Source organism: Mobula hypostoma, unplaced genomic scaffold, assembly GCF_963921235.1.
Source record: "Mobula hypostoma unplaced genomic scaffold, sMobHyp1.1 scaffold_69, whole genome shotgun sequence".
Lineage (NCBI taxonomy): Eukaryota > Metazoa > Chordata > Chondrichthyes > Myliobatiformes > Myliobatidae > Mobula > Mobula hypostoma.
Genome location: NW_026948182.1, coordinates 426,491 through 441,221, shown reverse-complemented (window position 1 = coordinate 441,221; position 14,731 = coordinate 426,491). Strand labels below are relative to the sequence as shown.

The 14,731-nt window shown below is 45.4% G+C and overlaps 1 protein-coding gene across 1 annotated transcript in view; it reads right to left on the bottom strand.

Annotated features, from left to right (window-relative positions):
- LOC134341484 (NACHT, LRR and PYD domains-containing protein 14-like) overlaps positions 1 to 14,731 on the bottom strand; it is a 119,683-nt gene that overhangs the window by 92,958 nt on the left and 11,994 nt on the right. Inside the window, exons 2-5 of the mRNA XM_063039354.1 lie at positions 6,769 to 6,865; positions 3,173 to 3,349; positions 1,766 to 2,311; positions 1,023 to 1,189 (exon numbers count right to left, since the gene is read on the bottom strand). Of these exons, the coding sequence (XP_062895424.1) occupies positions 1,023 to 1,189; positions 1,766 to 2,311; positions 3,173 to 3,349; positions 6,769 to 6,778 (900 nt within the window). The 5' untranslated portion in view covers positions 6,779 to 6,865. The remainder of the gene's footprint in view (positions 1 to 1,022; positions 1,190 to 1,765; positions 2,312 to 3,172; positions 3,350 to 6,768; positions 6,866 to 14,731) is intronic.

The following is a 14,731-nucleotide window of genomic DNA, read 5'->3' as shown; positions in this document are numbered from 1 at the left end:
AGTGGCAGCAAAGGTTGATAGATCAGAAAAAAAGTGTTTGTCACACTAGCCTTCATAAATGAAAATATTGAGTACAGGAGGTGAGATATGATGTTGAACGTGTATAAAATGTTCGTGAGGCCTAGTTTTCAGTTTTGTGTGCAGATCCAATCACCTACTTAGAGGACAAATGTAAAGAAGTTTGGTAGAGTACTGAGAAAATTTACAAGGATGTTGCCGGGACTGGAGACCTGAGGTATAAGGGAAGACTGAACAGGTTAGGACTTCATGCCTTGGAATGCAGAAGATTAAAGGGCGATTTGATAGAGTTACACAAAATTATGAGGTCTATAGATAGGGTAAATGAGGGGAAACTCTTCACTCAGAGGGTGGTGAGAGTGTGGAACGAGCTAGCAGCGCAAGTGGTACAAGCGGTTAAGAGAAGTCTGGATAGATACATGAATGATAAGGGTATAGAGCGCCATGGCCCAGTGCGGGTTAGTGGGAATAGGCAGTTTCAGTAGTCTGGCATGGAATAGATTGGCCAAATGGCCTGTTTCTGTGCTGCACTTTTCTATGACTCTGACAAGTCAGCCACTCAATGTTCGGGAATTCAGATGGAGACCAGACCGGCTGTGGTTAGCAGGTTTCCCTCCCTCAAGTACCGCAGTGAAGCCAGTTGTCCCAATTTACAATCTGACAGTTCAATATTCACCCTGGATTAGTGAGCTGAGGTGAATTTGACCGACGGTCCCGATAAGACGCGAAATTAGTTTTAGACTGAATACCTGTTCAACAGTCCAGATATGAAGCCACTGCACGTATATCACACTGATAAATACAGCGGGTCTGAGAGGAAAAGGTGACGTTAAACCTGTAGTTCCCAGTGCTCCCCATCTTAACAGCTGAGACCAGATCTGCTGGAGACCATCAGAGATCAAAGTCTCCATTGTCATGTGGAACTCCTAGAACGTGCAGATGAATACTGATCACTATTCCCTCTGATACCAGCAGTTCGGTGACAATACACTAAATTCACTCACCTCATTTTCTGCTCTACTGAAATGTCCCTCCTTTGTCAACATCCAGCCGAGTCTTTCAACCTTTTCTTCAATCGCTTGTTTGAGTCTGTCCCTGTAGAACTTTGTCAACTGGTACAGTCGATATTCACCCCCCTCTGCCAGGAGGTCGGAGATTGTAAACTCTGACTCTGCGAATATAAAAAGTGAATGTAGTCACAAACTGAAATATCACTTGTCTCCACCGCTCTCACCCAACCCAACAAACCAGTCATGTCTTGAACCTCAGTGTTCACCTGCCTTCAGCTGGAAACATGGATTTTGCCCTAATCTCCGAGACTGGCCTTAAAACTGATCCATCAATGCGCTGGACATGACATTACCAGAAGGATCACATTCACTAGAATCCTGTCTCTCTCACCGTCCCACCCACTCACCTATTTTAGTTTAAGATGGGCAATAAATGTTGGGACTGTCCACGATAGTTGCTTGCCGGAGATTCTCTTTCCATCCTGGCGAATACATTTCCATTAAATCATATCGCAGAAATACTTCCTTATCCGAATAGCTGCATTTCCTCCGATACACATACTGGAAATCATCAGAGCAGGTGGTACATTTCCTGTAGTGGGGTTAACGGGTGCCCCACTACACCACATGTACCACAGCTACACATTTCCCCTTTCTGACCAACCCTCCAACAAGGAATCACATTTACCCGCTTCCTGCCTCATTCTGTGAACACGTCACCCTCATATTTCACTCACCTGCTCCTTGTTGGGGACTTGACAATTCCGTGTTTAATGAGCTTCCGAGCTGACAGACAGTCGCCTCACTTGTACCGGTTCCAGGGTCCTGATCAGTGTCTCTGACGTCACTGTCTCTGGGCTGACAGACAGTCGCCTCACTTGTACCGGTTCCAGGGTCCTGATCAGTGTCTCTGACGTCACTGTCTCTGGGCTGACAGACAGTCGCCTCACTTGTACCGGTTCCAGGGTCCTCATCAGTGTCTGTGACGTCACTGTCTCTGGGCTGACAGACAGTCGCCTCACTTGTACCGGTTCCAGGGTCCTGATCAGTGTCTGTGACGTCACTGTCTCTGGGCTGACAGACAGTCGCCTCACTTGTACCGGTTCCAGGGTCCTGATCAGTGTCTCTGACGTCACTGTCTCTGGGCTGACAGACAGTCGCCTCACTTGTACCGGTTCCAGGGTCCTGATCAGTGTCTCTGACGTCACTGTCTCTGGGCTGACAGACAGTCGCCTCACTTGTACCGGTTCCAGGGTCCTGCTCAGTGTCTCTGACGTCACTGTCTCTGGGCTGACAGACAGTCGCCTCACTTCTACCGGTTCCAGGGTCCTGCTCAGTGTCTCTGACGTCACTGTCTCTGGGCTGACAGACCGTCGCCTCACTTGTACCGGTTCCAGGGTCCTGATCAGTGTCTCTGACGTCACTGTCTCTGGGCTGACAGACAGTCGCCTCACTTGTACCGGTTCCAGGGTCCTGATCAGTGTCTCTGACGTCACTGTCTCTGGGCTGACAGACCGTCGCCTCACTTGTACCGGTTCCAGGGTCCTGATCAGTGTCTCTGACGTCACTGTCTCTGGGCTGACAGACAGTCGCCTCACTTGTACCGGTTCCAGGGTCCTGATCAGTGTCTCTGACGTCACTGTCTCTGGGCTGACAGACAGTCGCCTCACTTGTACCGGTTCCAGGGTCCTGATCAGTGTCTCTGACGTCACTGTCTCTGGGCTGACAGACAGTCGCCTCACTTGTACCGGTTCCAGGGTCCTGATCAGTGTCTCTGACGTCACTGTCTCTGGGCTGACAGACAGTCGCCTCACTTGCGCTGGTTCCAGGGTCCTGATCAGTGTCTCTGACGTCACTGTCTCTGGGCTGACAGACAGTCGCCTCATTTGTGCCGGTTCCAGGGTCCTGCTCAGTGTCTCTGACGTCACTGTCTCTGGGCTGACAGACAGTCGCCTCATTTGTGCCGGTTCCAGGGTCCTGATTAGTGTCTCTGACGTCACTGTCTCTGGGCTGACAGACAGTCGCCTCACTTGTACCGGTTCCAGGGTCCTGCTCAGTGTCTCTGACGTCACTGTCTCTGGGCTGACAGACTGTCGCCTCACTTGTGCTGGTCACAGGGTCCTGCTCAGTGTCTCTGACGTCACTGTCTCTGGGCTGAATTTGCTCCACTTCCGCTGCGGCCGGACCGCATTCCATTGGGACATTGCTCTCAATCTGACCCTGCTTTGGTACCTTGCTTCCCGGGTCCCGATCATCTTCCCTGGATGAGTTGCCTGGTAAAAACCTCTTGAGAATTTTCTGTACCCGATTTAGTTTCCCACCTGAAGTAAATGAGGAATAACAGGTTTAGAGTGATTTACACTCAAACAAGGATTCACAATGGGTGTCTGCAATGGAGCAGAGACTCTGGCTGACCAGTTTTGGAGTGGGACTGTCCTGGTGAATGTGAACCACACTTCCTGCTAGGTGACCATCACGATAAGCCGGTGTCTGGACACATCCACTCCCAGAAAATGAACTGGATAGACACAGTAATACTGATATCTGACTACGCATTAGTTGAACACACTGATAACCAGCGGTTATTAATGGAATGGCATCAGGTGATACCGGGAATTATCACTGGGATTATCTTTCATAAACATAAATCTCCCTGGGTTACAAACTGTCCAGTCACCTGTGTCACTCACAGACAAGCCACTGGATTACTCATGGTCCGATCCTCTAGATCACACCTTCTCCGTTTGCTTTGTCACACATTGCCTTGTCCCCTGGGTCACAGACTGACCATTGCCTTGATGCCTGGTCCCCTAGGTCCCATCCCGTCACCTGGAGGATGATCGTCATGTAACAACTATACAAGTCATTGGCAAAGGGAGCGTCTTGGCGTGCAGTTCTCGTAGCTAAACTTAAAGTCTCACCGAGGAAGCTTTGCGTTCACTTTCAGTTGCTAATCTATAGGTTGGATGTGATTCAGCTGGAAAGAGTGTCGAGGAGATTGACAAGTACGTTACTGGATGGAGCTGTTTGGTTTTTGTGTGATATGTTTCGGCTGGACAGTTTGCCCTGGATCAGGGGAGCTTGAAGGGTGACCTTACACACGGACATAAAGTAATCAGGGGTGCAGATAGGGTAGATAGTCATAATATTTTTCCCAGGTTAGGGGAGTCTGAGACTCGAGGGCAGAAATTTAAAAGGGACTGAAGGGGCATTTTTTCACGTGGCGGGTGATGAGTATAAATTGCATGCAGTCAGAGGAGGCCACAAACACAAATAAAAGGATTCATTTCCAGGCTGTAATCTCTGTTTTATTCCACCTGGAATCACAGAGTTGAGCTCAATCACAATGCCCACCGGAGACAGAGACAGTTGGTCACTGGTTATACCGGGTCTCCCATCAGAGGCACTGGGAATTTAAATTCAGGTAGCAGATCATCTCAAGAGGGAAATATTGAGAATTCACGTTCACCATTTGGCCACAGACCGGCATGTGATGTGAAATTTGTTAACTTAGCAGCAGCTGTTCAATGCAATACATAAGCTAGCAGTGAAAAATAATAATGAATAAAATCAATAATAATAATAATAATAATAATAATAATAATAATAATAAATAAACAAGTAAACCAGTTACGGTTATTGATTTTTTTAAACGTGCAAAAGCAGAAAGATTGTATATTAAACAAAACTAAGGTAGTGTCCAAAGATTTAATGTCCATTTAGGAATCGGATGGTAGAGGGGAAGAAGCTGTTCCTGAATCGCTGAGTGTGTGTCTTCAGGCTTCTGTACCTGCTTTCTGATGGTAACAGTGGGAAAATGGCATGCCCTGGGTGCTGGAGGTCCTTCATAATGGTCGATGCCTTTCTAAGACACTGCTCCCTGAAGATGTCCTGGGTACTTTGTAGGCTCGTACCCAAGATGGAGCTGACCAGATTTACAACTTCCTGCAGCTTCTTTTGGTCCTGCGCAGTAGCCCCTCCATACCAGATACTGATGCACCAAAGCAGACCACAAGTTTATCTCAAATGAAGTTTCTCCTGATCCTCAGCCATTTCCAAGGCTGGCAATGTTCTCAGCTCAGTTACAGAAAACAGAGTTCGGAAAATTCCCCTCATCTACTTTCCGCATCGAGGGGGGAGTTGATAGCTGCCCTGCCAAAACCTGAAATGTTGTATTATCACACAATCCCTGAAATCCCGGAAATTCTCTTATCACCTGTTTCTGAATTTTATAAATAAAAGTTGGAGATGTCTTTCACCCCTAAACAGGCCGATGTGCAACAAACCCTGAGCCTGGACTTTTACGTAACAAACAACACCGCTGTCACATTCCTGTTTGTGTTTCACTCTCAACCTGCTGATTCAGGGTCTCCGGCTCCTTTCACTCAGGTGAAGCTTTGCCTGGTGAGCAGAGTCATTCGACCATTACTGGTGTCAGGTCCCCGCACTGGGACTGTTGGACTGATCGATTACACAAAGCCGCTTTACCAGTGGGATCAATGACACCTTTCTCTGCCCTGTTAGCGCCTGTGTAAGTTTCTTCATCTGAACTATTAACCATATAGCCATATAACAATTACAGCACGGAAACAGGCCATCTCGGCCCTTCTAGTCCATGCCGAACTCTTACTCTCATCTAGTCCCACCAACCTGCACTCAGCCCATAACCCTCCATTCCTTTCCTGTCCATATATCTATCCAATTTATTTTAAACGACAACACCGAACCTGCCTCAACCACTTCTGCTGGAAGCTCGTTCCACACAGCTACCACTCTCTGAGTAAAGAAGTTCCCCCACATGTTACCCCTAAACTTCTACCCTTAACTCTCAACTCATGTCGTCTTGTTTGAATCTCTCCCACACTCAATGGAAAAAGCCTATCCACATCAACTCTATCTATCCCCCTCAGAATTGTAAACACCTCTATCAAGTCCCCCCTCAACCTTCTATGCTCCAAAGACTAAAGACCTAACTTGTTCAACCTTTCTCTGTAACTTAGGAGATGAAACCCAGGTGACATTTTAGTAAATCTCCTCTATACTCTCTGAACTTTATTGACATCTTTCCTATAATTCGGTGACCAGAACTGTGCACGATACTCCGACTTTGGCCTTACCAATGCCTTATACATTTTCAACGTTACATCCAAACTCCTATACTCAATGCTCTGATTAATAAAGGCCAGCATACCAAAAGCCTTCTTCACCACCCTATCCACATGAGATTCCACCTTCAGGGAACTATGCACTATTATTCCTAGATCACTCTGTTCTACTGTATTCTTCAATGCCCTACCATTTACCATGTATGTCCTATTTTGATTAGTCCTACCAAAATGTAGCACCTCATATTTTTCAGGATTAAACTCCATCTGCCATCTTTCAGCCCAGTCTTATAACTGGCCTAAGTCTTACGGCAAGCTTTGAAAATCTACTTCATTATCCACAATGCCAACTGCCTTAGTATCATCTGCATACTTACTAATCCAATTTACCACCCCATCATCTAGACCATTAATATATATGACAAACAACACTTGACCCAATACTAATCCCTGAGACACACCGCTACACACCGTCCTCCAATCTGACACACAGTTATCCACCAGTACTCTCTGGCATCTCCCATCCAGCCACTGCTGAATCCATTTTACTATTTCGATATTAATGCCTAACGATTGAACCTTCGATGTGCACCAACAGGGCAGAAGTTTAATTATAAAGATCCCAGTGAACGTACCTGTAGCCATTCTGATTCTGACTGATGATTGTTGATTGTCGTCGTCTTGTTTACACTTTGGTCACAGTGCAGGACAGCTCCATCTGCTGGTGATGACCTGAATTACATACAACAAGCAGACAGTGAATCAGAGAGAGTACGATTCTTTGCAAAATGTGACAGTATCGCCACCCTGTGTATCAGAGCAGCAGTTTGCTTAGGGAACAAACATTCCCTGTTAACATCAACTCCCACACCATGTCTGTATGTCTGTCCAGTGATATCTGGTGAATCCTACTGATAGAGTCACAGAGAAACAGAGCACAGACACAGACCGTTCAGCACAATGAGACAATGCTGACCACAGTGCCCACAGAGATGGTCCCAATTTTCTGTGTTTGGTCCATTTCCCTCCTGGCCTCTTCACTCCATCTACACATCCCAACTGCTATCGTCACAATCACTGTCTATCTCATTGGTAACTCTGAAGCAAAGCATTCATTAAACACCTCGCATATCACCGCATCCTCCAGGCACATTTCCTCCTTTGCTCCTGTGTAGTCCTGCACTCAATCTATTCATCCTCCTCTTCTTTTCCCACATGTAGAACGCCTTGGGCTTTCCTTCGTCCTACTTCTCAAGGACTTCTCAAGTTCCCTTCAACCTCTAAGCCACTTCTTAAGCTCCTTCCAGGCTACCTTATAATTCTCTGGAGCCTTGGTTGGATGTTGCTTCCTAAACCTAAATAATGCTTCCTTTTCCCTCTTGCTTAAATGTTCTCATCTCTTGTGACCTCAGTTTGTTTATATAAACATTGTTTCACTGTGGGTGGAACAAATCTACCCCGAACTGCATATAAGTGTTCCTGAATCAACCTTCACATTTCCATTGTGTGTTTCCCCTTGAAAATGTTTTCCCAATTCACACTCCAAATTTGCTCCGAATACCATTGCAACTATCCATCCACTAATTAAATACTGTCTCGTAGGGTCTGCTACTATCCTTGTCCATGACCATGATAAAAGTTGGGGTGTTGTGGTCACTATCTCAAAAGGGCCACCCATCGTGACATCTGTCATCTGACCAGCATCATCGCCTCATACTAGATGCAGTATGGCAACTCCTCCAGTTAGCCCATCCACATACTGTGTCAAGAATCCTTCCTGGACACACAACACATTCTGCCTCATTGACAACATTTTGGAGCGAGGAGGTGGAATCAAAATCAGGAAAGTTGAGGTCAACAGTGATAACAACCTTGTTGCTTTTGCACCTTTCCCAATGCTGCCAAGTTATCTGCTCTCATTATCCCTGTGGCTCTGGGGGAGGCCTATAGAATACTCCCAGAGTGATAGCCCCCTTCCCGTTTCTGACTTTCACTCACATTGATGTCCTCTGTGTATGTCGCTGTGATACCATCCCTAATTAGTACAGAGAATTCTCCCCCGTTCACCCCCCACCCCCATATGTATATGAAACAACTAAAACCTGGAGCATCAAACACCAATCCTGCCCTTGTAACAGTCAGGTCTGTGTAATGGTGATAACATGCCATCCATTGCTTGGATTTCCAGAAACTGCAGATTTTCTCTTTTTTTTTGATAGGTCATCGTTCAGTCATGGTATAAGATACAAGTCGTAATACATAGTAGAATTAGGTAATACGGTCATTCTAGTCTGCTCCATAATCAATCATGAAGGAATATTTTTCCAACACTGTATTGTTGCTTCCCTACTATAATACTCAACCCATTTAGCAATCCAGAACATGAATATACCCAACAATAGCCTCCACCACCCTCTGTGGCATCAAATTCCACAGATGAACCAACATTTGGCTGAAGTAATTTCTCTCACCTCAGTTTTAAAGTGAAGCTTCTTTATTCTGAGGAAGCACTCTCAGATCCCAGACTCTCCATCTAATCAAGACACCCTCTCCATTCCCACTGCATCCAGACTTGCTGTTATTCAGTTGGTGTAAATAATCACCCCTGCCCTAACTTCCCTCCCCACCAAACCCCAACCACCATCCCTCTGAACCCCACTGAACACAGGCCCAGGGCCAACAAATGCTCCACATGCATAATGCTTATTCCTTAGATTATTCTTGTTAACCTTGTTATCAACAACTGTACTGAATACATTTCCGGGGAAAACAGGGCAATTGGTACCAGGATAATGTACTGGGAAAAACTGTGCCTTCTTTACTCTTCTGTCAACTCTCACAAAATGTTCCAGGGTGAATGTAATAAAAAGAAACTGGAATCACTAGAAACGGTCAGCAGGTAAGGAACAGCTGTGGGGAGAGGAAAAAAGTTAGCAATTCATTTTCCTAACCTTTCGTCAGAATGGATTCAAACATCATCCAGTTTTTAGTGGAAAGTCTTGGGTTGTTCTCCATGGAGTGGTAGGGACTGAGGGAAGATCAGATAGAGGTTTATAAGATTATGAAAGACATAGATAGAGTAGACGGGGAGACTCTTTTCGCTGCTTAGAAATGTCTAATACCAGAGGACATGCAATGAAGGTGTGAGGGAGTAGATGCAAAGGAAATGTGAGGGTTAAGTTGTTCTACTCAGAGAGGTGTGGATGCCCGGAATCCGCTGTCTGTTATGGTGGTGGAAGCAAATACATTCGAGGCTTTTAACAAATGTTTAGATAGGCACATGGGTGTGAGGAAGATTGAGAGGATATGGACATTGTGTAGGTAGGTGTCATTATTTTTTTTGGGGTGGGGTTGATTTACTTTTTATCTGGTTTGGCACACCATTGCGGCCAAAGGGCCTGTTCCTGTGATGTACTGGTCCATGTTCTGTTCTATCTTCAGCATCTTGAGTTTCTGTTTGACTCCCACTGGCAGACAGACAGGTGACAGTGAGGGGGAATTTCCAAATGTGAATTGAATTCTGAAACCCCGGTCTATTTCTACTGGGGCAAACACAAAACAGCGTATTTAATCACAGCCTCTCCTTGTGAGGGATGGAATGGGAACTCATTCTCTGCTTTGCTTCAGAACTTCAGAACCAAACATCTGAGCACAGAACAGAAATACTCGCTCAGCATCTCATAAACCCGGACAACCTGATCCCCTGATTCATTTTATCTGGGTGAAAACATGTGTGATATCCCGGGACCCAACCTCAGAGGTTCACAGCCCACACCGAGAGCCTCGCACATCTTTCCCAAATCTCACACTGAGAGATTCACGCTACCAATATCCAGCCCCCGGAGACGTCTGCTTCATTGCGGAAGGAGGAACATCCAGCCGCATCTGTAAAAGCACCAACGTAGACCGAAGCCGAAACACTGCCAGTTCCATATTCCTGGAGCCCCCATCTCAAGATTGTATCTTAAGCACCAGCTCTCCTAGAGCTCTTTGCTGCCGGTAATATACGGCAGTGTCTCAGCTAATTCCAGTTCAAAAACTTACACTCCCACACCAACCCATGACAGAACTGGAGCCTGATGATCCTTTGTCTAAACGGGGATCAGACGGGAAACATGGGCATTGGGTCACAAAGAGGGTGCTGATACATTTCAACTTGTCTCCACAGTCACACTGAACACATTTGTTCATTATTTTATTGTTGAGTGCAGTGTAGCCCAGCTCAATTAACCCGCACTTTCCCCGTCGTGTAACAGGAACAAAATGTTTTAAATATAAAATTGAAAACATAGCACTGGTAACTCAGTACAGGAGATTTTTATGTTCTTTTAATGCACGAAACACTGACTGACTGCAAGATGTTTAACACACTGAACAGAATTGCATAAATGCAATCCCTACAATCATTAGCTGTTTCTTCATTCCAGCACAGACATCATCCATCCCGCACAGTAATTGCTCAAAGCATCCTCGTATCAACACCGGCTGCTGAGGCCACTGTCTCTCCGCTGAGAGTCAGTAACCAGAGAGCAATAAAAATGTTCAACTCTCCTTGCAGCTCTGGTGAGCTGTTGCCCTGGCGACGGAGGAAGTGGCTTGCAAAGATAACCAAAAAGGGAAATAACACGGTCAATGTGACATGCTCTGTGTTTCATTATGACAAAGATGAACTGAACATTCAGCCATTTTGAAATGGTGATACTAAAATTCCAGTGGTTGTTTTTACCCTTTCGAGGTGCATTCAGTAAATGTGACGGTAGTCCCAGCTCTGCAGAACTGTCAGCAGTGCAGACGCTGATCCAAAATAAAAACACATTGTTGGGTGCGACCTGTCTGAAACAAATGTCGATTATGTGTAAAAGTTTCAACTGAGATTCACAGAGCCCTTAGAGCACAGACACAGGACTGTTAACCCATCCAGTCCGTGCCCTGCTCGGTCTGGTCCCATCCCCCTGCACCCAGACCATAGCCCTCTATATCTCCCTCATCCATGTACCTACCCAAACATCTCTCAGATCCTACAACTGAACCTTCATCTCTTACTTCTGCTGGGAGCTGGTTCTGCATTCGCACCACCCTCAGAGTGAAGTAGTTCCCCCTCAGATTCCCCTTAAATGTGTCACTTTTTCCCCTAAATCCATGATCTTACCCAACCTGAGGGGAAAATGCCTACCTGCATTCACCCTGTTTATACCATCATGGATATCTGCATCTTTAGCAGGGGTTCCCAACCTGGGGTTCATGGATCCTTCCTTTAATTGTAGGGGCAAATGACATACAAAAGTTGGTACCCTGCTTGGATACCCCCTCATTCCCCTGTATTTCAGGTAATCATGTTCTACCCTGTTCAACCTATCACTATAATTATTTCCGGAAATACCAGCAATGTCCGTGTAATTTTCCATGCACTCTTTCACGCTTATCGATATCTTTCCTCAAGTACCTGACCACAACTGCACACAATTCTGCATATATTGGAATCACGGTGTCTTTTACAACTTTAGCATTAATATCCCAACACCTCTTCTTAATAGCCTGTGTTATAAAGGTCAATATGCCCAAAACTTTCTTTACGACTCTGGTGCTACCTTAAAGGAATTGTAGATCTGTAATATCCACGCCCGGACAATTAGGCTCAAAGCAGTTATTTTCCCCAAGCAGTAAGCCCGATCAACATCTCTACTCACTGACCCACCATCCCCACCCCATCCACTACTAGTTTAATATTTCCTGACAGTTCTAGACACTCATGTGCCTAAAGTAACTTTATGGACAAGCAATCAATATCAGTCTTGTGTGCGCAGACATTTCTGTGCCTAACGTCACTTTAGGGACATACGATCAATGTTTTTAAGCTATCATACTTTAAGTGTTGCGTTTTCTTCATTATTGTGGTCTCTATCATTTCATTTTTCTCTGTCTTGTTTTGGATCCACAGTAACAATTATTTTGTTCTCCTTTACACTTGTGTACCAGAATGACATTAAACAATTTTGAATCTTGAACCCTGGGGAAAATACCACGACCAACCACATTATCTGCACTCCCTCTTGATTTCATAAAATACATTGTCACCCTCGTTCTCCTCTGTAACAAAGATCCAGCTCAGCCAACCTCTTCCTATGACTCGGCCCTCTAGTCCAGACAACATCTTCAGCAATCTCGTCTGCACCCTCTCCAGATTGGTAATATCTTTCCTGCAGTAGGGTGAACACAACTGTACATAATACTCTGCACCAACAATTTATATACAGTAACTACAATATAATGCCCATAATCCAAAACTCAATGCCCTCAATGATGATGGCCAGCATGATTAAAGCCGTCTTTTCCACCCTCTATACTTGCATGCCCACTTTCAGTGAACTGTACTCTTGCACTCCCAGGTCACTTTGTTCCACAACACTTGATGTCCTCCCATTCACTATACCAGTCCCAGCTAGTTTACTGTCCAAAATGCACCATCTCTCACTTGTCCAAGTCAATAAACCATCTGTCATTCCTCAGCCCATCTCCATAACTGACCAAGATGTCTTTGAAATTCATTATCACCTGTTGCCTTATCAACCAGTCTCCCGAATTTAGTCTCCCTGTATACCCATGACTGTGTCACCACCCATAGCTCTAATTTGCTAATAAAATTTGTCGACGACACTACATTGATTGGCCTCCTCTGAAGCAATAACGAGGTGGCCTAGAGGGAAGAGGTCATCTCTCTGACACAGTGGTGGCAAAATAACAACCTTTCCCTCAATGTCACAAAAACAAAGGAGCTAGTTGTGGATTACAGAAGGAATGGAGACAGGAAAACCCCTATTAACATCAATGGGGCTGAGAAGGTGAACAGTTTTAAGTTCCTCGGCATCCACATCACCGAGGAACTTACATAGTATGTACACACCAGCTGTGTGGTGAAAAAGGCACAAAAGCGACTCTTTCAGCTCAGACAGGTGAGGAGGTTTGGTCTGGGGCCCCAAATCCTCAGAACTTTCTACAGGGACACAATTGAGAACATCCTGACTGGCTGCATCACTGCCTGGTATGGAAACTGTACTTCCCTTAATCGCAGGAACCTGCAGAGAGTGGTGCGGACAGCCCAGCGCATCTGTAGTTGTGAACTTCCCATGATTCAGGACACTGACAAGAACAGGTGTGTCAAAAAGGACCCGAAGGATCATTGGGGACCAGAGTCACCCCAACTACAATCTATTCCAGCTGCTACCATCCAAAAAACAGTACCACAGCATAAAAGCCAGGATCAACAGGCTCCGGGACAGCTTCTTCCACCAGGCCATCAGACTGATTAGCTCACGCTGATTTGAGTGTACTCTATATTATATGTACTGTTCAATTTATCATAAATTATTATAAGTTACTTTGATTGCACACTGCACACTTAGACCAAGACATAACAAAGATTTTTACTCCTCATGTATGTGAAGGATGTAAGAAATCAATTCAATTCAAACTTGTTAATCGTGCCATGTACATTCAAATACAAATCAATGGCATGAATAGTGAATTACAGAGGTCTCAACACTGTCACACACATCCCACTCGTCACAGGCCTCCATTCGCTAAAACCATCTTCAATCATCTCCCTCTGCTTCCTGTTCCCGAGCCCGGTGTGAATCCACCTCGCCAGCTCCCCGTGAATCCAACGTGACTGAACCTTCCAAATCAGCTGCCATGTGGGATCTTGTTACAGACTTTACCAAAGTTCAGGAGAACAACATCACTGCCCTAATTCACCGAACTCCCTATTTAACTCTTAAATAATCTCCAAAATACTTGACAGGTATGATGTCCTGTTGGGCAGTGTAGACGGTGATTTCCCCATAACCCATGTCCAACCGCCCAAGACTTCAGGTTCACTTCAGGCTTAAAAAATTCTGATTCCGGCTGTCAAATTACCAACCTGGACTGAAGCCCGTATACTGCCAGTTCCATGTCATCAGAGTCACCAGCCCAATATTATCACCCATACAAAGATACTTTGGTGCGGCGATTTCCCGTGGTGTTCCTGCCATTTCCGATTCACAAACTAAGGTGGAATTGGAATCTAATGACCCTCTGCCGGGGCCGGGGCTCTGGCTGGTTCCCCGGTCTGTATAGAGGATGTGGGTACACTTCAGCCTGTCCCCAGCAGCTAATCTAATCTAATTTTGTCACGCTGATACTAAAATTGAAATGGCTGCTTTTACCCTGCCACGTGCTGTATTCAATTAAACCTCTGGTAGCTCCAGCTATCAAAAACCCAATCCTGGAAAAGATGAAAAACAAAACTTCACAATGAAGACAAAGTTTGAAAGAGAGATTCCTGAAATATATCATTGTGGCAATGGGATACAGGCTGGACAGATTTTGAATAAGATGATTGATATATATCATTGAGGTGGTGGGATACAGGCTGGACAAAGATTGAACAAGATGGTAGATATGTGTCATTGCGGTGATGGGATACAGACTGGAGAGATATTGAACAAGATGGTTGATATATATCATTGAGTTGCTGGGATACAGGCTGGACAGCGGTTGTACATGATGGTTGATATATATCACTGAGGTGATGGGATGCCGGCTGGACAGAGGTTGAAC